At 39.1% G+C, this 24,429-nt stretch overlaps 3 protein-coding genes and 2 non-coding genes across 8 annotated transcripts; 1 reads left to right on the forward strand and 4 right to left on the reverse strand.

Annotated features, from left to right (window-relative positions):
• Positions 1 to 915: 915 nt before the first annotated feature.
• On the reverse strand, positions 916 to 11,845 carry kmt5b (lysine methyltransferase 5B). Of its 2 annotated transcripts, none has more exons than XM_028438246.1 (10): positions 11,719 to 11,845; positions 8,885 to 9,153; positions 8,655 to 8,802; positions 7,243 to 7,408; positions 7,058 to 7,167; positions 5,845 to 6,011; positions 5,713 to 5,732; positions 5,492 to 5,628; positions 5,116 to 5,315; positions 916 to 4,999 (listed from the first exon to the last, which is right to left on the reverse strand). In XM_028438246.1, the coding sequence occupies exons 2-10, from the start codon at positions 9,045 to 9,047 to the stop codon at positions 3,558 to 3,560; spliced, it is 2,553 nt and encodes an 850-aa protein (XP_028294047.1). In that variant the 5' UTR covers positions 9,048 to 9,153; positions 11,719 to 11,845; the 3' UTR covers positions 916 to 3,557. The 2 variants fall into 2 exon arrangements, with proteins under 2 accessions (XP_028294047.1, XP_028294040.1); XM_028438239.1 differs by having other exon boundaries at positions 11,430 to 11,798.
• A 3,638-nt stretch (positions 11,846 to 15,483) lies between these two features.
• Positions 15,484 to 18,449, forward strand: pole3 (polymerase (DNA directed), epsilon 3 (p17 subunit)). Of its 2 annotated transcripts, XM_028434104.1 has the most exons (5): positions 15,484 to 15,625; positions 15,684 to 15,893; positions 16,959 to 17,044; positions 17,151 to 17,269; positions 17,870 to 18,048. In XM_028434104.1, the coding sequence occupies exons 2-5, from the start codon at positions 15,828 to 15,830 to the stop codon at positions 18,046 to 18,048; spliced, it is 450 nt and encodes a 149-aa protein (XP_028289905.1). In that variant the 5' UTR covers positions 15,484 to 15,625; positions 15,684 to 15,827. The 2 variants fall into 2 exon arrangements, with proteins under 2 accessions (XP_028289905.1, XP_028289897.1); XM_028434096.1 differs by having other exon boundaries at positions 15,491 to 15,893; positions 17,870 to 18,449.
• A 2,204-nt stretch (positions 18,450 to 20,653) lies between these two features.
• Positions 20,654 to 23,930, reverse strand: rpl12 (ribosomal protein L12). Of its 2 annotated transcripts, none has more exons than XM_028434072.1 (6): positions 23,677 to 23,930; positions 22,358 to 22,431; positions 22,025 to 22,123; positions 21,212 to 21,293; positions 21,052 to 21,138; positions 20,654 to 20,804 (listed from the first exon to the last, which is right to left on the reverse strand). In XM_028434072.1, exons 2-6 carry the CDS (start codon positions 22,424 to 22,426, stop codon positions 20,686 to 20,688), a joined length of 456 nt encoding a protein of 151 aa, XP_028289873.1. In that variant the 5' UTR covers positions 22,427 to 22,431; positions 23,677 to 23,930; the 3' UTR covers positions 20,654 to 20,685. The 2 variants fall into 2 exon arrangements, with proteins under 2 accessions (XP_028289873.1, XP_028289865.1); XM_028434064.1 differs by having other exon boundaries at positions 23,769 to 23,929.
• Positions 20,895 to 21,020, reverse strand: LOC114461347 (small nucleolar RNA SNORA65). The gene has a single exon (XR_003673828.1). It is a non-coding gene; the product is annotated as a small nucleolar RNA SNORA65 (small nucleolar RNA).
• Positions 22,196 to 22,320, reverse strand: LOC114461345 (small nucleolar RNA SNORA65). Its single transcript, XR_003673827.1, has one exon. It is a non-coding gene; the product is annotated as a small nucleolar RNA SNORA65 (small nucleolar RNA).
• Positions 23,931 to 24,429: the final 499 nt, after the last annotated feature.

Raw genomic sequence — 24,429 nt, forward strand, 5'->3', positions numbered from 1 at the left:
CACGTCAACCATTCAAATAACGCTCCGCACCACCTGATTGGCTACAGCTGTGATGCAGGAGCTCACGATTGGTTGAAAATTAAAAGGCCACGCCCACTTAGGTATGCTATGAAAAAACGTGCAATAAACAGATTTAAAATGTAAGTTAAATCCTTAAATTACAAATAAACAATTGCGTCTTTTGACACAAATTAAAAACATTTTTTATTTCGAGTTTGAATGAATGTCCCATGGACTACAATTTATTTCAACAGCAAATTACATTCTATTCTTGATTTTTTTTTCATTTCAGTCTAGTTTAGTAGACTTTAAATACTTCACTACAGATTATTTTCACACTGACCGAATTTTGTCCCAATCTTAAATTTAGTTAATGCTAACTGTAGCTAATCAGAAAATGTTTATTTTACTCATTGTCTTTCTTTGCATTTAGTCTATTTAATTTACTTTACCACTATTGTATATATTTTACTGTTATGTGTGCACTTGTATTTAAGTAAGTCTTACTTAATTATGTACGTTTTATTTCTTCTTTTCGTCTGCAATATTTCCCACGCCTGTTATTTTCCCACTGGGATCAATAAAGTACACCTGATTCTGATTACTGGTTAATGATAAAATGACGATAAAAAAAAGTGTGTGTTGCATTTATTCACATGAAGAGTGTTCCCTGATGACTTTTCACAAAACAGAAATAATCAAAGATCAGTTTACGGAACACCACATCCAGTTTGAGGTCCATCACGTGGAGAATGTGAGGCCTCACCATCGAACTTTGATTTTATTTCAGATGCCACAGCACACCTTCAGAGGCATACTGTGATGCATCAGCCCAGAGGTGGTCATTATAAAATGGTCCATTCAGTGAACATTTCTCAATAAAACTGTGGCTCAAACAGAGACAACAAACAACCGTTCAGGAAACAAGAGTCACAAAGAAACTTTATATAGTCTTCAAGTATTCAAAACTGTTAAATAAGTACAAGATGTGTTCTCATGATTTACATATTGGACAACAAACGCACTGCCCACGTTTAATTCTCTTTACAAGCTTCCCACTGACCCAGCCCACTCGCTATCATGTCCACAAACTATTCACATTGTTTTGATTTGTTGTCTTGTTTGTTTTTTTTAAATCAATTGGAGATGTGATCTATTGAACGAAGAGCACAAAGAGAAACAAGAGTCTACAGTGCCCGACAACGAGGAGGAGGAGATGGGGGACATGACGGTGATTAGCTGCTGGTGATGTGAACAGTACGTGTAACACATGAAGAAGAAAAAGAAGCTACGATCTACCCAACATTCATTCAGAGCTGATCTACAGAAGGACTGATCGCTTCCTGTTTGTTTTCACTCCTCCGTGTTTGGCTGTGCGACAAATTTTGGTCTAAACGTGTCTACAGTTAAGGCACCTAATGCTGTTTAAAGGAACCAGCCAAGCTCCTGAAACACTAACAACAGGAGGGATGAGAACAGAGGGAGGTGGACAGGACAAACCAAGGAGTAGCACCACAAAAACAAACAAAAAACACATGATCTGGAAAACAGAGCGTAGTCCTTCTGTACGTCTCACACTGATCACCTCCAGGCGTTTATCTGATTCCCTCAAACACCTCCAGTGCCACATTTCCATCCCAGAGCGGCTTCGTGAACTCAGGCCATCCCCGCCATTCCTCTGACGCTCACGCCAACGGTTCTACCAGCCAGCATCAGATTATATGTGAGATTTGAGGGAAACAGCTTAAGGATGAAGATGAGGGAACATTCAAGATCAAACCAGCAGAAACCACTTTAAACCCATTCCATCATTGACATGAATCACATTTCAGATAAATATCAATGCTCCAAATAATTGGGTGACCGGGAGAAACTAAATCAACATCTGCATATAATCTGTGATAATTAAACTCTCAGATATGAGTCATATGAACCAGGTGTAGTGAAAGCAGATCAGGGTATGGAGCCTGATGCATGTGTGCTTCTCCCTGGTTTGATATTCCTACAGTTTGAACAAATGTATGGTACATTCTGCATGGAATCTAACAGGTGATATAGGATATTATGATAGTATAGCCTTTCTGAGGTGTATCCAAACACCCTGTCCCAGGCTGGGTGTCAGTTTGTAATAGAAGGGGCTTTATAAACGAAACAATCGACCAAAAACAAAGCCATTTGAAATGTCCGTGTGCTGTATTTGAATGTCTAAAAAAAAAATGTTTTCCCTGAGTTGGTATTTGCTGAAAAATGCCTAAACCAGGCAAGTTAATTATGTTTCCCGCTTCTAGATGTTGGTTCTGCTGGTTTTACCATGAATTATATTACATTTTTCAACTTGAAGCTCACAGTCGCATTTATTTGAATAAGTTCTCCCACTTTTACCAAAGGTCGGCGTGAGCGTTCAGAGGCGTGCATGACCTTTGCCCCGAGGCCCTGCTGTGCTTTTACTGTTTGAGCCGATATGCAGCAGCTTCATATTTACATCGTAATACGATCTGAATCGTTGCTCACATGATTTCAGAATTTAACAACAAAAAAAAAATGATACAGAAATGATGAAAATATGGCACCAAACTTGTTGACATGTTCACGCCTTTGGACCCGCAGTGCTAACCTCACAAACTATGAAACAAAGAAAGAAAAAAAATATGAAAAGAATAAAATAAAAACCTGCCTATGAGACAGAGGGGCTTGTCACCATGCTGTACACTTTCTACAACATCCACGTCCGCATGAAGAGAACAAGTGCATTCAATAAAAGGAGCGGCCGGCCTGAAACAACACTCTGGGCTCACTTTGAGGGGGAACAACACCCTCTGCAGGAAGCTGGGGAAATACACCGTCCATAAAAATAATTAAATGAACCAATTCAAGATCTGAAATGAGATTCTGTAACAAAATAAATGTGTGGATTGACTATAAAGCAACTATCAAACTCTTCAAACATTATTACATACACATTATTTATTGGAGAACGCATGAAAATAATCCATAAATCCTCAGCGAAAAAAAAAAGTTTGATAAAGAAAGGCATGGAGAACGCAACAGATCGCAGTTGTTTATATTTCTGGCCTTTTATATTTCCATTTTAATTATGTGAAAAAAATATCCTGAAAACTAATTTTAAAATTACACTTTTCCAGTGATAGAAGCCAATCATGAGGTTTTGGAACATAATCTGTCCAAGATCAATAGGAAACTGACAAGTTTAGATTATATTTTACCCAACAGTTATATCTGAGTTAAACTAATGTTCTGTCTGACATGAAGCAATGGAGACAATTAAGCTGTAATGTCTGTGAAACATGAATAAATCTATGTGGAGGGAGTTGATATATCTATAATACCAATAGTGATTGATTGCTTGCTGCTTAGGCTGATTTATTTTATGGTTTAGTGGACGTGAGCAGACTTGAGATACAGAGCTTTGTTTCAGGCGGACAGCTCCCCCTGGTAACGTTCATTCTGAGTTTTCAGCAATTTTTCTGTTTTTTTAAATTAAGTTTTTACATCAACAGGACAGTTGATCATTTTTATTTACAGCTGAGCTCTGCGGTTCACGCGTTGAGCCTCAGCGACTGATCTTCTCTCCTCCTGGAGGAGATATCAATGTCTATGGAGTCTTTGCCCACGATGAGGCGCAGCCGCTTCGCCGGAGGAAGAGGAATGAAATCGTCCTCGAACTCATTGTCAAAGTAGTCGTCCTCATCATCATCATCATCATCATCATCATCATCCTCCTCATCGTCCTCTGACGAAGTCTCCATCAGGGCCTTCTGGGTCCGGTGTCCGCCATTACGGGCTTCTAGACACTGAGTCACGTCCCCGTTGTACGAGGACATCTGGTCCACCTTGGCCGGCCGCCGTGAGTCGTCATCCCTCTTCAGATGAATCTTCAGCTTGGTGGCATTTCCGTGAGTGAAGCCATTATTAAGCTTAGCGATGTAAGAGCTGCCTTTCTCCTTGTCGTGGTCCTTGCTGAACTTGATGCTGATCTTGCTGGAGGAGGAGGCGGCGTTGACGGCAGCACTGTCGTGGGGGTCGTTGGTCTTGCTGCTGCTGCTGTCCCTCCGCCGGCGGAGTGTCAGTTTGGGGATGCCGGTGTTGTTCTCCAAAATCAGCTGGGCGTCGTAGCGCGTGATTCGCCGCTTCTTCTTCACTTTGTCCTGCGACCGACAGCTGCTCTTGGCCTTTTCCCTGCGCAGGGACTTGCTGCCGTTGGCCAAACCGTTGTAGTCCCTGTGTCGCTCGGTGAGGTTTAGCAACATGTTGCTGCAGTCTGAGAACTTGGAGGCGGTGCTAGCTGGAATCTGCATGAAGGGCTCACTGTACACATCCTCTCGTTTGACCGCTGGCTCCGTCCTGACCCGCGAGGGTCTTTGTCTCTGCGCGCGCGACCTCCGTCTGCCACAGCCAGAATCCAACTCAGGCAGTGGTAAACCCATGCCATGGTGGAGATACTCCTCCATGTCCGTGGGCTCCGACTTGATAACTACACCACCGTGGACTGGGCTCAGGCCCCCCAACGCCCGATGGTCCAGCTTCTCCTGGGCTTTGAGAAGCGTCCTGGTGGACCTGCGAGTTCTGTACGTGGAGCCCGGACCCCCCTGCACCCCCATCACGTTCCCGTTCTCCTTGGCAGCGTGACGGGTGAGGCAGCCCCGAGGCGGCAGCTGTGCTGACGCCGTTGCGTCCTTCTCCTTCTTGATGGCGAGGCTTTTACACAGCGACATCTTGGAGTCCCTGAGGCCAGGCTGACAAGTCTCTGGCTTGCCCACCGCCTTAGGGTCCGCCCCACTTCTACGAGTCCTCAGCTGGACTTTACTGAGGCACGCCTTGGGCTGGGATCGTAGTCTCTTTGGTACCCTGTTACTGTTTGCGCGGCCTGATTTAGAACATGAGGTAGAGAGTGCTCGAGACACAGTCTGTCTGCTCTGAGTCCTGTTTCTATATTTCAGGCCAGAAGACAATGACGACGATGACGATCGCTTTCTGGCAGCTGGAGAGAAAACACAAACAAAGCTCTCACAACTGCAGGAACTGAAAAAAACACATTCTTTGCAAGAGACGTCACTCCTCTGGTGGAGCACATGGATGTGACACTCAGCCTCTTACATTGATGTGTTTTTGGCATTTCCTGAGAGTCGACATCCGTGTGGGAGCCCACTGAGTGACTGTCCGAGCTCGGGTTTCCCTCCCCTAGCTTCTTCAGCCGGTTCAGACGTTTGTCCGTCTCCCGCAACCCGTACTTGCTGTTGATCACTGGCACTTCAACTGGGAGCCCAGCTTTGGATTTGAAAGCACCGGTACCCCGTCTGCACAAAACAAAAAAAAGAGGCAATTACACTCTGGCATTGGTCTGATACCATTACTGATGATATTTCAGTGGAATCTGAATATTTCCCCAATCAGCTTCTCTCTGTGCTCCACTGAATCAAACCATTTCCTTTGAGTAACTCAGTGAAATGTTTATTGGTTTCCACAAACACACCTTTCACATGTGTAGCATTCACAAAACTCATTGCTCTCTCCAAAAAACCCGTCTCCATAGTAACAAGAGATTTCCTCCCCGGGCTCGATGTCCCTCAGGACCTTCACGCAGGCTGTGTCTCGCCCTGTCGACACAAACTGAACACACACAAACTCATTGATCAGCAACCCTAACACACTGAAAGGAAGCTAAAGCTGGAGGCCGTTCCTTGAGCTGCTTACCTTACAGTTGGGTCGGCAGTCTGATAGCAAACGGGACACACACACACACACACACACACACACACACAGGGTTAGACTTGTATTCACACATGGGACTTTCCATCCAACCATTCACTGATCAAAGATGACTACCGTGGTTGATGAAGGCGGCTGGGCCGAGCCAGAGCTGAGCACAGTTCTTGCGGGTCGAGTACATGACGCTGAAATCGTTCTCGCCGTGTCGCAGCAACATATTCTCCTCGCTCTCCGACAGCTCAGCAATGCAGCCCACAAGGTACTCGATCTTGTCGTTTCTCTTCCTGCAACAACAAAATGAGGCAGAGAACTGAGACAGTTCACATGCTGTATTGATCCCTGTGTGCATTTGCACTACCATAAAATAATAAATGTTAAATTCAGCAGCTTATTAAAAACCTCTTTGGGGTGCGACCATAGAATGACTGAGTGGGCACAGGAGAAACTCTAAACACCAATTAAATCTGTGAAACCTTCACTGTGACCAGCCTTTCTGTTTCTGTAAATTTAGCCATGAACTTGTGTCTTAAAACGGGAGGAGACAAATTCTTTTAATCAGATAGACAAAATATAGCCCTCACAGATCAATGAATCTAAGATCATTTGATTGGAAAAAAATAATGTAAGAGGTTGAAAATGTCACTTGAAAGTTTTGTTTCATCTCCACTGTAAACACTCACTCGCACTTTTCCCATTGCATTGTGGGATGTGGAGTCCCATAAACAGATGCAAGCATTTGTACTTCATTCTTACTGTGATTTCTAGTGTTTGCCCCCCAAAACTCTGTCAAAGTGACTTCCAAATACATTTCTGGTGTTTTCACTGAAAGAAAGTTGCGGCAAAACAATGGCCAATTTTTTATTTTGGGGTTTACATGTAAAGATCTGAATCAAAATGAAAGTTTGGTGGAGTGAGGTGATTTCACTAGGAATACTGGGAACAAACTAGAACAAAAATGATGTCTGAAGAAGAGGGTAAAGACACTTCTATGCATTAGTCTGAGGCACTCCACATCCCACAATGCAATGTGCAAAACTTTTCCAACAATGTCAATTCAAGAGTTTACAATAGAGCTCAAAACAAACTTTCAAGTGGCAATTTAAACCTTTAACAACTTTTTTTCTCGAGCAAATTATCTTTAATTTATGAGGGCTACATTAGGTCTTTATAATCAGATTTTTAAAAATGATCATCTCCAGCAGCTTTAACTCAGACGACATGAAACTGATTAGACAAAAAAAACACTGTGAATAAAACAGAAACCAAAAAGAAATACCAAAAACAAAATAATAAATGTATCCCAGGCTTAAGGCGGCTTTCTAATGCTCACCATTCTTTCGTCGCCACAATTTTGGCCCCGTTTTGCTCCGAGGAATAACGGTTACACGGGAGGATTTCGAAGCCGCTGTCAGTGGCGAACATTCGCAGATAGACAAAGACCTGTAGGGTAGAGCAAAGAGCAAGTAAGTGGCTGTGGACGGTTGCCTGTGACCGATACAGAGGAGTCAGGCTCACATGCTGCTTAAAGAGCTTCTCCTGGGATTTGGTCTTGTGAACAAAGAGATTTCGGGACCAGTCTCCAGTGGTCAGGGCCCGGAAAGCCTTTTCCAGGTTGTCATGTTTCTTAAAGCGCTCAATGATGTCCTTCAGCTCTTCTTGCCGCCCTTTGATTGGTCGGAATCTGACCAAACAGGAAAAAACATCAGGATTAGGAATATCACAAGTCGAATATGTTTTATTAACCTTTAATTACCAGTAATCCTGTTTCTGACTTTTGTAGGACATTTCTTAATGAATTACAATTTATGAGTTTCAGTAAATAAAAATCCACTCTGGGGTCTGAAATTCAGTCCAAACTGTCATGTGCATAAATTTAAAAAATAAATTCCTTACTTGTGGTTAAAGTTTTTGTACTGAATATTGTTAACATTAGACTACAATTAAAAAAAGAATTAAATATATCATGCAGCAGGAAGTTTTAATCAGTTATGGCTCAAAATGTTGAACGTTGTAGCATTCTGATTGGTGCGTTTCAGAAGCAACAATCATCTGATGGTCTAAAGCTATGAATGAGATTTTGTGAACCCTGTAGTCTGATCTCTTTATTTGGTAATGTTTGGTTACAGTACTTTATGCCACCTTAACCAGTCTGTGTTGTGGTACCAGTTATTGTCTAACACATGGGTCACCAACCTTTCTCAAGCTGTGAGCTACTTCATAAGTACTGTGAAGGGTTACGAGTGAGAAAAGCACTTCTTAAATACTAAATGTTCACGATTTCACTTTAATTAGAGGGTAAGATCTATAGGGACGTCTAGGAAAAATTTTAAAAAGTCAGAATTTTTTTAAGTTTCACTTTATTTCTCCCAATTTTTGCAATTGTTTCATTTTTATTACACTTCATAGAAAATTATCATCTTCCTATTTTACTAGCTACTAAAAAAAAAAAAATCACTTTTAACTGATCGTATAACATGTAACATTTGTAAAATGTGACAATTATGTCATATTTTACAAAAATCCACCTTGCATTTTAAAAAAAATACATTTATATATAATATACTACAACCCATACTCCAAATCTGCAGCACTTAAAAACATTGGTCACAATTTTCTAAGCAAAAATAAACATTTAAAGATAGTAATTTAATACTAAAACTTAACCAGGAGCAGAAGTATTCAACTATATTAAGTACTAACTCCATCTCTCATCTATATTTGTGTTTATAAGTTTGAATCCTGGAAAGAAAATCAGATTTTAGATGGAGCTTTTTTGTGACTAGAGCTCCTGAGGGACCCTCACATGGTCCATGTGGGCAGCGTGTTGGTGACCCCTGTTCTAACAAAGCAAACTGAAGTGTTCTATTTGTTGTTTGCATCATTTCTCATAATAGTCCTGAGGTGAGCTCAGGAGCCTCTGTGCTGACCTGGTGTTCATCTTGTGGGTCTGGAAGCCCAGGTATGGATCCAGGATCAGGCTCGTGGTCAGGTCGTCATTTTCACACAGCTCTTTTGCCGTCATCCCAGAAGACGGCACGTATCGCCGCTCAGCCTCCAGGGAGGTCGCATGGAACCCTGAGAACACGATGAGAGACAGAGCGATGTCAGAGCGAGCTGCAGCTGGAAACCTACACACGGGGGACTCCTGTCCACTCACTGCGGCTACACCTCCGGTTTCTGGCCTGGCTCTTGCTGTGACGAAGGGAAACCCGCTGAGGATGCTGGGAACGTGTCTGGCTCGCCGGTTGCTCGCTCGTCAACTTGTTTCCGTGTCGTCTGCCATTTAACACCATGTTCTTGGATTCGCCCAGCCACTTCATACCCACAACCCCCCGGGTCCAGAAGCATTTAGTCTCCGAGGTGAGGTGCCACTCTCCAGGTGGAAGAAGGGAGCAGATGAAGAGATCTGGGGTCCAGGGCTGGAAACTTGCAGGAGAAACATGGAAAAGATCAGACTCCGTAACACTTAGTCAGCAAATCAGATGTAAATAAGAAAAACTAAAAGTGAAAAAAAAAAACAAAAAACTAACATTTAGACTTTTTTTTTTAAACCATAGAACAAAAACAGTCCCTATTTTTACATTTTAACTGCAGTCAGATCAATTTGAGGATTTTCCAAAATTAAATTTCTCAATATATGTTTCAGCACCAGATTGGACAAAATATGAACAAGTCATCTTACAGCTGTACGAGATCACAAACAAAGACTCAACATCACTTTCAAGGATGGAAAGATAAACAAAATAATAATAATGAAGAAGAATTTAGACCAGCAGCACATTGGAAAAAATATTTCCATCATCACACAAAGTTTTTCAACACAATTTGAACACAGTCACAATAAATCAGACATAAAAATGTCTTTTTGAAAAGGTAAAACTGAAATTATTCTTGAAAAAAGTGAAACATTAAAAGGCCTTTATTATTCTTCCTCGTGTTATGTCAAAATCTAGATTCACACGTCAGTTTAGTTTTCCTTATTTACCATTACAATCAGCTCATAAACGTTAAATGGAGGAAAAAAAATCTCCAACATGAGCAGCAAAATGTGATGAGAGGAAAAACTGTTTGTACAGGAGGAAATCTCCAGAAAGAAACTTAAAACCTATATACAACACTCAAGCAAATTACAGACTCAAGCATATTAAAATATCAAAGTACAGTGACAAAATGAAGTGTGGCGTTTCAGGTCGGGTAATATAACATAAGGTTATACTCAAAAGGCTGTTATTTTTAAGTAACATAAACATCTCCACCCTGTGTGTGAGGGCAGCTAATGTTTACTCCTGAAGCTGCTGGGTTTGAGCAAAGCACCACAGCGCCACCCAGTGGTAACTGTGGTTACACTGGGGAGTTTTTACTTGGTAAATTACACACATCAAAGTTTGAATCTCTGCAAACAAACACTAAGATCCAGGAGAGGAAAAAGAGAAGCTCTCTACTTAAATGTGGGTTGATTATTATTTAAACAACTTAAAAGATGTGAATTATTTGAGATTATGATACTTATTGGTTCTGTGGTCAGTGAATAAAAATTAGACATATTAGTGAACAACTTTTCCAAAAAGGTTTTCAGTGGAGATGTTTGATATGAGCTTTTATGCTAATAGCCCATATTGTTCAACACTTAATTTCTGGTATTAACTGATACCAATTTACACATTTACTTAATATACTAAATATGAGAGTCATTAACCAGTATTGATGTTGGTTTGATATCAGAAAATAATAATAATTAAAAAAAAAATTACATTAGTATAGTTAGTTCCTCAATTCTCAGATATAATATATAGTGTTTTTATGGGATTTATTGAAATTATTTTTTTTTTAGGGTTTGTCTACTTTATTCAGTATTATTTTGTTCAAAATTAAAATGTATGTAACCCAATGGTTAATAATAAATGGGTCAGTTTTTGTCATATATCGGAAGCAAAAAAGTTGACGGACAGTTAGTTAATTATGGTAGCTAAGTCAAAATATTGACATTATTCCTTTGATGTTAAAAAAAACAAAAAAAAGGGAGCATTTTACTTTGAAAACAAATCAATTGGCCGATAAATGTTCCTTTCAAAACAAAACAGAATTTTGTCTCCCGTGGTCCTGTGAAAAAAAAGTTTCGTGACCCATGTATGGGTCCCGAGCCATTAGTTGGGAGCCTGCACTTCACACCGAGGCATTAGATGTTGTGGTGAAGGCTCTTTTCTTCTTCTCTGCTTTTATCGAACACACTCACGCTGACCTGGTGAAATGTCGTCCCCTGTGGTCACACGATCTGACGGGTCGCAGATTACGCTACAACACCGTCAAAAAAAGACAAAATCATGCCCAACGTCACCAACACATCACCCTGACAGTCACCTTCAGGATTTAATCCGTAATCCGGTGATTAACCGACGGGTGGAGCCACACACGTGTCCCCGATAGGACCTCCACCCTCGGCAGTAGCAGCAACAGAAGGCCGGCGACCACCGCGTCAGCCCCAGCCAACCGACACACAAGCCCCGATCACCTTAACCAGCCTAACTAGACCCAACTAAAATACTTTCACATATTTAAAGTAAAATCTCGCAGAGTTATAAGATAGCAGACAGAGCGGAGCGATACTGATGCCAAAGGCTAAACACAGCGGCGTCTCGGTGACGGTTTATAGTCTCCCACAGCCCAAACACACACGGACTGACACACACACACACAATACTCACGTCGGAACACAAAGCCGCACGACGGTCCGTTGTACTAAACCCGTATCCGTCTCGACAGCACAGGCCACAACATCACCGCAAACTCATTTTTAAAGAAATTAACATTAAAATTCAAGATGGCGGCGCGGCTCAGGCGACAGTCACGGAGAGGCGTAGCGCGTCCCTCCGCGAGAAAGTAGATCCATCAAAAAAGCCGTTGTTCCGGTCCGACAGCCTCAGGAGCAGCTACAGAGGCTTGGTTTATTGTACAGAGGTCAAAAACACTCCGACGAGTGACTTTAAGTCGTACCTTCATCAGAAAAGCATTAAGATGTGGATACGGCTCTATGGCGGCGGTTGTCGGTTGTACACAAAAGTAGTGCTGCATAAACAAACCTCTACGCTCCCAGAGAACCGTGTGCGCGTGCGCGTGCGCGGCCTGACTGCGCATACATGACAGTTCTGCGTATGCGCGCGGACCGCAGCACGTTTATCAGACACAATGGGAAAGAAAAACAGACAACAATCACCCAGTCACAATCAAAAGTTATATTTAGAGGGAGGGATTACCAGAGGTGTAGAGTACTGATATATCTACTCGAGTAGAAGTACTGTTACTTGATTGAAATTGCACTAGTACAAGTAAGTCATACATAATTATACTCAAGTAAAAACATAGCTCAAATAAATAGTACTCAAAGTAAAAGTTACTATATTTTGGGTAATAAATCTTGCCACGGTTCCCTTGCATACAGTAAACATCTCATGTATAAACTTAAAAAAAGCAGAAACCAAATCTTGCACAATTGGAACTTTATTTATTTTCCACAAATGCATCTGTATGAAATAAAAGACTTGTTCAAATGCACATTTAAAATAAAAATAAAAAAAATAACACCAATGAATTAAATTAAATTTAAAATCGAAAAAAATGATGCAGACCAAGTATAGCAACGTTTATGAACTCTCAAACTGAGAAAATAACCTCCATATGCTGTTTTGGCACCATACATTATGTTTAATCTGGTGTGTCAGCTATGATGAGATGTATTTAGTTGTTGTCTGGTCATTTCACTTTTTGTAGTTTCACAATGTCCGTTGATCATTTTAAAACAAAAAATAATATTTTACTCAGTAATGGTTGGGTGTAGAAATGTAAAAAATTACTTTACTTCTGTTGAAACATGCTTAAGTACAAGTAAAATTACTGATTTAGAAATATACTTACTTTTAAAAAGTACAAGTACCTACCATAAAAGCAATAATAAGCAGTAATTTTCAAAAATTGACACCAAGGATAATAGGAGGGTTAAAAAGGTAAAAGTGAATGAAGAAATTAGAGTAAGTATATGCAAGTGAGAAATTATATGAGGGAGAATCTCAACAACACAGAGGTTTTAAAAAAAAAAAAAGTAGTGACAAAGTTAAGAACTGCCCCAGATGTGTTGTGTATACAAGAGACATGGTTGAGACCACATCTAGGTTTTTTCCTTTCATGATATTGGTCATAAAGGAAAGATATAATTGAAAATCAAGGTGGTGGATGTATAATATTTGTTAAAAACACAATTGAGTGTAGAAACATTAATGTACCAAGTGAGCACGAGTGCATATCGTGACTTACATATGTAGGCTAAGAGGAAATATTACAGTTATACAATTTTACAACCCATGTGATAATCTAACAATGGCATGGCACTGAGAACATAAACAGAAGAGAAAGATGGTGTGGTGATTTAAATGCACACAATATTCTCTGCCGCAGTGCTCACACAGATAATAATGGAGAAGTGGTGAAACATCCTTTGGAAGAGAGAGGACTAGTAAACATGCAGTGGAGTGGACATCAGGAGAGGAAAAGTTTCATTTATAAAGAAGCAAAGTAATGAATCACCCCTAGACTTAGAGATAATAAATAATAATAATAATAATAATAATAATAATAATAATAATAATAATAATAATAAAGAAGGCTTTAGAAGGAAGTTGGTACACAGCACCAGCACAAGATAGATTATGCTAGGCCATGTCTAAACAACTACCCAAGGAAATAATATTGGACTTGCTCAGTAAAATATGGAGGGAGGGTAAAATGCCTAATAGCTGGAGGAAAGCAGTGGTACTCCCTTTTGCAAAACCTGGAAAGGATTAAGGTAATACAGGAAATTACAGACCTATAGCACCAACATCCCACAATAGTAAATTAATGGAGAAAGTCATTGTACAGAGACTGGCCTGTTACTTAGAGCAAAGAGGTTTAATAAGTGCATGCCAGAGTGGTTTTCAAAGAGGAAGATCTACCACGGACGCCCTAATAAGGATAGAAAAAACTCTTGCTATGAAGAAGAACATGATCATTGTTGACCTTGATATTCAGCAGTGGTTCCCAATCTTTTTTTATCTCGTGTACCCCTTCGCATTTTTGTCCAATCATGTATACCCCCTCTTCATATCATAAGTACCCCCTTTATAGTTTTATACGCTTTTTCATTGGTGGAACAGCAGGCTCTAGTAAACCCTTAAATGTGTCTCAAACGTTGGTTCCCTAAGGCTTAATCTACAAATTCAAAACAATTAGTAGAATTTAGTTAAACTACAACTTATATATGAATACTTCGAGAGTAAGTAAATACAGTCTCCTTTGTAAAATGCAACTAATTATTGTCTCCTATTGTCACAAGCGTGGAAAAAATGGCTTCTACAGTTTAAAATAATCCTGTTTCAATGAAATTGGAATAAAATAGATTGTATTTTATTGAGCAATAGTACTGTTAGTTTGTGGTATATCTGTCCAAAAAATAGCCTTAAAAGGAACTAGGAACATTTTCAGATTATTTTTAAATTTATTTCAGAGTACCCTTGGCAATGTGCTCCTGCACCCCTAGGGGTACACGTACCCCTGTTTGGGAACCACTGATATAGAGAGAGCATGGATGATTCAATGTGGAGAGAAGGACTAATAATTAAAATGGATAAAAATGGGTATTGGAGGCATAATGTAAAACTGGGTTTTAGACTTTTTATTGAATCAAACATTTTATGTGAAAGTTGAGGATGATATTTCAGAAACCTATGACATTGTTAATGGTATTCCTCAAGGTAGTGTATTTTGCTCTATTTTATTCAACATAATGATAAGTTTCATCTATAACTCAGCTAAAGTGGCTCAGCGGTAGTCTAATAACCAAAGGGTTGGTTATTCGAATCCTACTTTATCCAACTCATTGTCGTGTCCTTGGGCAAGGCACTTTAACCACATTGCCTCGTATTAACTGTGCACGAATGTTGGTGGTGGTTGTTAGGTGCAAAATAATAATACATTTTTTTGAAAATGAGTGCATTAGGTCACCAAAGATCACTTAATAGTGTATAATAAAACCACAACAGGGCATAGTATAAAACCATAATCAAAAATTAAGCTAAAACAGTACAAAAATTAACAGTAAAATGGCACCCACGCTTCTGTACCACCACTGGCATGACTGACTGGTCTGAATGAACAATGGTTTTTGAAAAAAAGCACTCAGGGCCTGAGACAAGTCAGTTTTCCTAATGTAGACCAGCAAATCTGAAGCTATGATCAAAAATAAAATTATTGGTAAGAGGCAGAAGCTATGGATGAAGGACAGACCAGCCGACGGTTACATGCAATTCAGGGGGAGAAATAACAAGATTAGGGGGAAATGGAAGCAAACATATTGTACTGGGTAGATTGTGACATTCAGGATTAAATAAATTGTTGCATTTAATTGTAAAACGTGTTACTGGTGTGTGATGTGTGTGTGGGGTAGAAGAGGAGAACATACAATTTGTAACTCTGAAAGGTCTAAAACCAGGACAGAAAAACCAAATGAAAGAACTTTGGAGAAGTGGAGTAAAGAAATGTACACTTTGAAATATTCTTAATAATGACAGGAATACATTTAAAGCCTTGTTTGAGTTTTTTTGAAAAAATTTTTTTAATCTGTAGCCCAGGAGCTCTGGCTCAAACTCCAGTTTAGTGGGTGGCGGTAATGCACTTTAACTATGGTTGTCACCCGCCATTAAAAAATTGAAGAAGAAGAAGAAAAAAAAGAAGAAGAAGAAGAAGAAGACGTGTTTACGTAGCGTTCTGCTCACGTTACGAATCGCGTCCCGGATTTGTTCGTGACGTAGTGCAGCTCGTGCTGGTTCGCGGGAAACTATCACCGTGTGATAACCACGCGCTCACTTGTAACGTGAGTTTTACAATTGTACCGTAAAAACAACTAACGTTACTAACGAGTAGACGATCAGTATCTTTACAGCAGGTGGTGGAACACGAGAAAATCCGCTTCTGGCTGCTTTCCTATCATCCGGGCGAAACGTTAGCTTAGCACCGGGCGGCACACCGACAAGTAACGGCGTGCTGTCGGTTGTCGGTTCGCTTACCGGGGGGAGATGGCGGAGAGGCCAGAGGATTTAAACCTGCCCAACGCAGTCATCACTCGCATCATCAAGGAGGCGGTAGGTCCGAGACACCCAGGCTCAGTATCACGTATGACAGGTGTAGTGAATTTACTGGTTTCTGTGTTAGCTGGTGATCTAGATGTTTCTTTACTGGAGTTTATCTTAGGTTTGGAAACCAGTGCAATAATAGTTAATCTTTTCAGCAATTTATCTCTACGATATAAACTAAGAGTTATAACTATAAACTAAAGTCAGTATGAGTAGATGAATATATTGCATGACACTGTAGTTTTAGCCACATTAAATTGATAATTTTAACCTCAGCCTTTTTTATTTAGCTATAAATTCTCTAAATAGTATATTTGCTGAATAAAATCCCACGTGAGTTATTTAATTTTTTTTTTTTTTAAATGTTTGCAAAGCCATGTTTAAACTTAAGTAATCCTATAGCTTTGTCAAACACATCCCAAGAAGCTGCAACTGCTGTGAAAATATGTCCAAATTAACACTGTTATTATTATAGGTTTATTTATCTAAAGTCTGATTTTTATTATCTCATATTTAGGGATGTCTCGATACAATTTTTTCACTTCCGATACGATACCAATATCGATACAATATTGGTGCAAATCATACATACTTTTATTACTTATTTTGTAGTGTGGAATGTTAGAAAAGGCTTGATTATTAAAAAAAGCAATAATTATAAACCAATGGATTACATATAATTTACCTTTTAAAATAAAAAAAATTCTATTATTGAATACAATTTAAAAAAACAAAAAAAACAACCAAACATTTAATAGAAGATATTGGAAAAAATGAATCCAAAAAAACAATAAACATTATATCGGAGATTTTAGATGCAGTCCGATGAAATCCAGTACTCGTTTTCTGGCTGATATCGGACTGATTCCCGATCTCAATATCGGATAGGGACACCCCTAATGATTATGCTATTTTGCCTATGTCTTTTGTTAATTTTGTTGCTTAATCAAACAGTTTTTGCACAGTCACATTCCCTAAACAATATTTTAGTGACACATTCAAGTTTTTTTGTTTTTACTAAGTAGACTTTTATTCTCAGTCCATCCCTCCCTCTGACATGTTTGTCGTTCACAGCTTCCAGACGGAGTCAATGTGTCCAAAGAGGCTCGTCGGGCCATTTCTCAGGCTGCCAGTGTCTTTGTGCTTTATGCCACGTCGTGGTATGAGCTGCGTCCTTAGATTGAACACATCTCCTTCCTCAAACCACCTTTTCTTCTTTGATCTCTAGCTTTGGCTGTTTTTTTGTTTTGTATTTTTCTCAACCAGTGCAAACAATTTTGCCATGAAAGCGAAACGGAAAACATTGAATGCTGGCGACGTGCTAGCTGCCATGGAGGAGATGGAGTTTGAGCGCTTCATGGAGCCACTGAGAGAAGCACTGGAAGGTGAGAGACCTAAAGTACTTCTACAGAGAGAACAAACAGCTCAGATTTAGTATTTTCATTTTCCACTGCAGTGGTAGGGAGGGGGACTCAGATTTTCTGTCTCAAAATTTCCCAATTTCTGTTTCGCTTCTTCTCCGTTTCATCGTTTTTTTCCTTTTTACATGACTTTACACCAGTCCTTCCAAACCTTTTTTGGATCGTGACCCCATTTTTAAATCACAAATTTGTAGCGACCCCAATAATTAGTTTTTGATCAGGTTTATTATATTGTTCCAAATGCAGAGTAGCCATAATTAGTGAACATTTCTATTATATTATATATTATTGTATTTTAGATTTAAATTTGAGTAAGTGAAAATATAGAATACAATTGTTTAAGATTGTTTTAAATTTGTAAAGAATAATAATAAAAAACAATTATTTTTTTCTTTTTTCTTTCAATGACTAGAAATTTCAGGTGACACAATTTAGATCCCAGGTGACCCCACATTGGCTGCAATATTGAGTTACTGATATATCCATAATATTGAAAGTATCAGAGTATAAACGTGTTAGTTGAAGAGAAACTTCAGCTCACACCCGACACCTGTGTTTTAAAAGTTTTCAAAAAGGGTCAGAAAGGAAAGAAGGAAGTCTCAGAGCAGCGACGGAGAGACAAAGAGAAGAAGGTCGACTGTGAGAACGACAAAAGCCGTGAGGAGGAAGAGGAGGATGGAGAAGAAGGCCCCATGGAGGAGGAGCAGGAGGTGGTGGAGGAAGAAGAGGAGGTGGAGAACTGAGCGTGTCTGTCTACGCTCCGTGAGGTCCAGAGTCTTCCAGCACATTGAAAACACAAGTTCAACTGCTGCCATCATTTTTTTACACATTTTACCATCATCCATCCATCCAGACAGTAGACATTCATTATTAATAATTCTATTACTTACATACATGTTTGTGTGGAGTTGCTGTGTCAGAAAAAAGGGAAACCAAAACCTGTTTGGATTCAGAGGAAGTTGTTGAATGGCCTCAGACTTCCACAGCTTTCAGTTAAGCCCCTCCCCCCCCATTAAATGTGGAACTGTTGATGGACCACTTGCACTAGTGAAACCTCACCTCTGTTTGATCCCTAATCTGAACTTTGTACTTTTCTAGACATTTGTAAAACCAACTTTCATTAAATATTTTGTAGAAAACACAACCTTTGGTCTTTTAGTTTTTTATTCTAAACAGTAAGTCATGTGACCTGCTGACACTTTAAACTGTGAATGAAATAAGAGTGAAGGTGTCATTATTTCAGGAATGTACATAATAGTACCTGTTTCATAGATGTAATCAGAAGTGTAGAGTACTGATATATCATACTCTAGAAGTTACTTGATTTAAATCGTACTCGTGTACAAGTAAGTCATAATTAAACTACTCAAGTACAACTAACTCAAATGATGTTCAAGGTAAGTTACTTTCACCCTCCACATTTATTATTGCATACAGTAAACATCTCATGTATAAACTTAAAAAAAAGACCAAATTTTGCAGAATTGAAACTTAATTTTTCCAGACGTGTATAAAATAAATGGTTTGTCAAAAAAATTTAACAATAAATTGAATTCAAAATAAAGTATAGCTACATTTACGAACTCAAACTGAGAAAATAACCTCCATTCAATGCTGTTTATTCTGATTGGTCAGTGATGTGATGTATTTGATCTCTGTTCATTTCATTTTTCTGGAGTTTCACAAAATCCGTTGATCATAAAACAAAACATTTTACTCAGTAACAGTCGGGTGTAGAACTGTAATTACTTTTATAATGTAAAAAGAAAAATTACTTGTTTAAGAATATACTCAAAGTATATGTACCCAGAAAAATAACCAATTACCGTAACGCGAGTACTTATTACTTTCCCCTCTGGCAGTAAGCGATCAGTTAACATAACTAGCATGAATCTAATTACATGGAACAGGAAGGTGTTGTGATGTTTAAATTTACCAAGTTAACCTTTTTAACACAGATTGTCCTGTTCAAGTAACACTGTAAAAGCTACAGAAAAGATAGTAATTAATTTTACAACAAAACTTTTCATTATGAACTCTGTTTACATAGCTTACTTAACTAAAACATGTGAACACTAAACACACATTCGCTTGACTAATGAAAATAATTCTATTTTAGTTTAATAAAATATGAAGTGGAATTTTAACTTCCTTTGCGGTTACAAATTGTCCAAAATAAAGGCATAGAGAAGTCATTTTAACAAAGGTAATGATACCATAATAGAGCAGGGTAGTTTATATGACCAGCTGGTTTCAATCAATCAATCAATCTTTATTTGTATAGCGCCAAATCATAACCAATGGTATCTCAAGGCACTTTACAGTAGAGCAGTCTTAAGGACGGACTCTTCATTTTATGGATACACACATATGCATATATACGTATATACACATACATATGTATCCCACACCCAACATGAATTCATCATGGCGGCAAGGAAAACCTTCTGTTAAGCAGCAGGAACCTTGTGTGGATCCCATTCCTATGATGAACAGCCATCCACGTTATGCTGTGTTGGGTGTGTGCAGAGGAAAGGGTGGAGACAGAGTTGTTGAGACTCTGTAACTCCACACTGAGGATCCCACGGACCTGCAAGACAAAAGCCAGAAGGAGTACAGGAGCAAACACACAAGGGAAGAAGCAGACATAGAGGGAGTGTTTGAGAGAGGAATGGGACCCTCTCCGGTCCCTCTCTAACCTAAATGACCTCTCTCTTAACGCCCTCTCCAACCTCTCTCCAACTGAGCATGCCAGACCCCCCCCCCCGGCAGTCTATGCCTATTGCATCTTAATTATGAGCTATGAGCTGGTTCCTAACTAAAAGCTTTATCAAAGAGGAATGTTTTGAGCCTGGTTTGGGAGTTAACTTTTTTAGCTAGAATTTTTTATAAAGTTATGGTATCAGATCCAGCTGAGCTCCTGCTTCCTGGATTTTCCTTTCAGAATGCTGCCCCCTGCTGTTACAAAGCTTAATGTGCATGTTCTCTTCCAGCAGGTTTGTTTTTATGGGTATTTTAAGTTTGAAGACAAAGCAGTGCAGTTTAAGTGTCAAAAGATTTAAGTTTCACTTTCAGTAAAGCATGTTACATAAGCACTTAAATGTTTAAGGTTGCCTTTACTCAGCTATTAAGGTGATGCTCTGGTCATATTTTTGTTGACGTTGGCAGTTTATTTTTAACACAACTTGTCATCAGGCTAGAAAAACTGAGATCATGATATACTCACACTTTATTATTTATATGATGAAGTACAAACCAGGGCACATTGTTTAATTTGATCTACTTTATGTCAAACTTGTCTGTATTTGGCCCCTGAATTTAACAGTTAATATAGAAAAACTCAAAGGCTTGTTTACTTTGTGTCAACTTTATTGGAGCATTTATTCAGTTGGGCACTCCACTTTTCCACTGTTGATGTCATCAATGACATCATGAGGAGGGCGACCATCAATGGTGCAGCCCACAGACTGGGCGGTTCCCAGGATCTCCTTAATGGTTCCTTAGGAAAACCAAACAGAAACAGTCAGAATAAACGATCACCTTTTATCAATAACTATTAGTTACATTTATCATTTATATTTTAAGGCGAGTCTGTTCCATGCTTTACGGCACAGAGCAGCCCATCGATGAGGACCGCTCTGTTTCCTAAAGCTGGGTCACTTTAAGCCTCCACTGGACTTTGCAGTAGCCACAGTCAGACCAGCAAAGTGGCGGGAGGCTGAGGACCAATCACGTTTGAGACGTACCAGAGAGCTCTCTGGCGATGGAGCGAGGCCTCATAACACGAGCTACGCCCACGATCTCGTCGAAGGTCACGCTGCCGCTGTGCTTAACTAGAAGATGAAGTGACAATTAGTGGCCACAACAACAGACTTCATACGTAGTGGTGCGTTCAGGGAAACTCACTGTTCTTGACCTTCTTGCGGTCACGAGGAGGCTCCTTCAGGGCTTTGATGATCAAAGCAGATGCAGAGGGAACAACCTCGATCTGAAACGGCATCAGATTTCAGAAGTTTAAAAACTTGAAATTTTAAAGAATGTTGCTTTTATACTTAAATGCAATAACAAAACTTAAACTAACAAAAAAAAAGCACAATTAGAGATTGTTAATTTTTTGACAACTATTTTCAAACATTTAGTGTTTAATAGGGCTGGGTGACAAGACCCAAAACTCATCTTGACATTTTACTGAAACTGGATATGTAAGATATAAATCTCCATATTTTTAACTAAAAGTCTGACCAGAAATACAATTCTGGGTTAAATTTGCTGATGCAAAAATGCCACAAGCACATTAATTACCAAAAGCTGCACTATATGTGCCACTTTTGGCTTTTTCTCTCATAAGGGACAGTACATGTGAGTGAGTTCTGTGTGTGATTGTTTAGGTAAAGGTCTGGGTTAGGACACACTCAAATCTATTTAACTGTGCTTTTCATAATGTTCTGAGAAGTAATGAAAACACCAACTTTTAGGGAGTAATTTAATATGGGAAAATTGTAAAGGACACTGGCTGTCCTCTGAATATTAAATACTTGTGACATGATAAATACAGTACTTTGATACAGGCAACATTGTCTTAATCTATCACCAAAATAAAAACTTTATACATCTTGAATCACGATATATTGCCCAGCTTTAGTGTTTTAGTATTTTGTCTGTTCAACATAAACTTAACTTCATTGATTTTTAAAAACTATGACAATCAGGTTCACATACCGCTGCCTGTCTGTTCTGGATGGTCAGCTTCACAGTGATCCTCAGGCCCTTCCAGTCTCCAGTTGCCTTGGCGATGTCATCACCAACCTTCTTTGGAGACTGAAGATTAAAAAAAAGATGTATATTAGGGGAAAGCAGTGAAAAACAGCAAAAACATCATTAGTTCTGGGTTTTTGTTCCGTGCTTTACGGCACAGAGCGAGCCACGGGCGAGGTCCGCCCTGTTTCCTAAAGCCGGGTCACTCTGAGCCTCCACTGGACTAAGCTCGGTCACAGACATACCGGCACAGTGGCGGGAGGCTTAAACGAATGACCACAATCAAAAGTCACTCACCAGACCCAGAGGTCCAATTTTGGGGGCCAGAGCTGACGTGGCACCGACCTCTCCTCCTGTGCACCTCATGTACACTGAAAGGAAAAAACAAAGGGCCGCTGCCATTTAGGAAACAAGGTGCCACGGTGTAAGTTGAGGATGCAAAATAAACATAGATCAAAACACAAATTATATGTTTACCCACCAATCTATGACAACATTGCAGATGCACAGGTTCAATTAATTACATTTCTCCAACAATGTCAAACAAATGTGACTGTAATGTACATATGGTGCACTATAGCAGATCTGATAATTAAAGTGTTGGATCAAACTTCTCTGGCTGAGGTAAAAAACCATTTGTATAAGGCTGAAACAGTAGCTTAATCACAAATAAAAACCATAAAACTAATGATTTTCATAAAGGTGCACAAGATCTACAACACTACAGATCACTGATAAAATACCAGAGGAGACAAGTAATGAACATAATTACTGTACTTCACTTGAGTTTATTTTTAGATTACTTTACTCATTTCTTTTCAATGAAATGAGCTTCACGGCGTAAAAAGTTACAAAACAAAAAACTATAAAGCTGCCCAGGATTTAATCAGTATTCACATTTCTTGAAACATTTTATCATAGTTTTCCCTTAATTCTCTAGACATTCAAACAAAAGACTTTTCTCCATGAAACAGTATTCTACAAGTTTTAAAAATAAGGAATTTGCTGGTTTATTTTTTTTTCTTAAGGTCATTTGTTTTACTTTTTACTTAAGTACATTTAATAGCATGTTCTATACTTTCACCAGAATTTTTCTCTTAAAAATCTATATTTTACTTTGAGTAATGGATACCAGTACCTTTGGTAGATATACATACCTCAAAGACCTTAAAATGTACATTCACAATCAAAAATCAGGACAGCTTTGTGTAATAAAAATATGGTAGGCTTCGTAACAGATTAAAATGCTGTGACTGACATCTTTGCAGGGAGCAGATATTACTGTACAAAGTGCGCCCCCTGTTGTATATCAGACGGTATTACAGAACCGGGTAGAATTAAATTATAGGAAAAATGTGGACACACAACTGACAATTTCTACAGATTATTGTGCATAAAATCTTCAGTAGTTAAGATCAACACTTAAAGAAACTACATCGACATCAAATCGTCACTAATTATGGCAAGGCCGACTATTAGCTTTAGCAGCTAACTAGCTTAAACCACGTGGCCTATCCCTTGCCTCCCCGTAAGTCATCACAAAAACTACATTTGACAATCAGATGCTAAAGACACATTTTAAATGATTTAACGTTCCACCGGCCACGTTTCTTTACCATTTCCACCGTTTTCTCAGCGGCTCGAGGCAGCGGAAACCGCCACATAGCGCCTCCATCTTGGCTCTGCGGCGTTTACCTACAACACGTACCGATTTTAATCTCGTTGGGGTCGAATTTGGGAGGCATGTTGGTGCCGTGTAGGTTGAGCTCAGTTCAGCTTGGGTTGGTGAAGGTGTCGGATGAACCCGGCTTCGGGACGACCGATTACTGTTGCACCGTCACCGCTAACGGGGAAGGAAAGAGACCGACAGAGGCTGCGCACGGGTTTATATACAGCTTTGAAATATCGCGAGAGCTGTGTGTGGTGACGTAATCACCCAAACGCGGATATTTTCTCCTTTTTTATGCTAAACGAAAATATACAAAAAATGGAATTAATTGTTTCTAATATTCTAAACTTGTGTATATTGGGGAAAAAACAAAACCCGACAAAAATGATTAAATCTTCTTTTCTTTCTTCTTTTTTTATTTTTAAAGATAAAAAAAAATAAAAATAAATAAATAAATAAATCTTACAAAATAATTGTAGAGCAGTGTTTCTCAAAAGGGGGTACGATAGCATTGGCAATACAGGGGGTACTTGAGAGACAGAGTGGAAAATGATCAAATGAAAGCATTAAAAACATGGGGTTTTCTAATGTTTATTTTTAGTTAAAAATGATAATCATAAATAATGATGATGAAATAATTTTGATTAGAACATAAACTGAAAATAAAAGGAACAGTGTTGGTCCCACACCAGACAGGAGA

This window comes from Gouania willdenowi, chromosome 3 (genome assembly GCF_900634775.1).
Source record: "Gouania willdenowi chromosome 3, fGouWil2.1, whole genome shotgun sequence".
In the NCBI taxonomy this organism is placed as follows: Eukaryota; Metazoa; Chordata; class Actinopteri; order Blenniiformes; family Gobiesocidae; genus Gouania; species Gouania willdenowi.

Excerpts from the sequence above, each read along its gene's own strand:
- kmt5b (XM_028438246.1), bottom strand. The coding sequence starts at position 9,047 with ATGAAGTGGCTGGGCGAATCCAAGAACATGGTGTTAAATGGCAGACGA. Across the intron at positions 6,012-7,057 it reads ATTGTGGCGACGAAAGAATG|GAAGAGAAACGACAAGATCG; the intron begins GTGAGCATTAGA and ends TTGTTGTTGCAG. Across the intron at positions 5,629-5,712 it reads ACTGCCGACCCAACTGTAAG|TTTGTGTCGACAGGGCGAGA; the intron begins GTAAGCAGCTCA and ends GTGTGTGTTCAG.
- pole3 (XM_028434104.1), top strand. The coding sequence starts at position 15,828 with ATGGCGGAGAGGCCAGAGGATTTAAACCTGCCCAACGCAGTCATCACT. Across the intron at positions 15,894-16,958 it reads CTCGCATCATCAAGGAGGCG|CTTCCAGACGGAGTCAATGT; the intron begins GTAGGTCCGAGA and ends TGTCGTTCACAG. Across the intron at positions 17,270-17,869 it reads ACTGAGAGAAGCACTGGAAG|TTTTCAAAAAGGGTCAGAAA; the intron begins GTGAGAGACCTA and ends GTGTTTTAAAAG.
- rpl12 (XM_028434064.1), bottom strand. The coding sequence starts at position 23,805 with ATGCCTCCCAAATTCGACCCCAACGAGATTAAAATCG. Across the intron at positions 22,124-22,357 it reads AAATTGGACCTCTGGGTCTG|TCTCCAAAGAAGGTTGGTGA; the intron begins GTGAGTGACTTT and ends TTTAATCTTCAG. Across the intron at positions 21,294-22,024 it reads TCCAGAACAGACAGGCAGCG|ATCGAGGTTGTTCCCTCTGC; the intron begins GTATGTGAACCT and ends ATGCCGTTTCAG.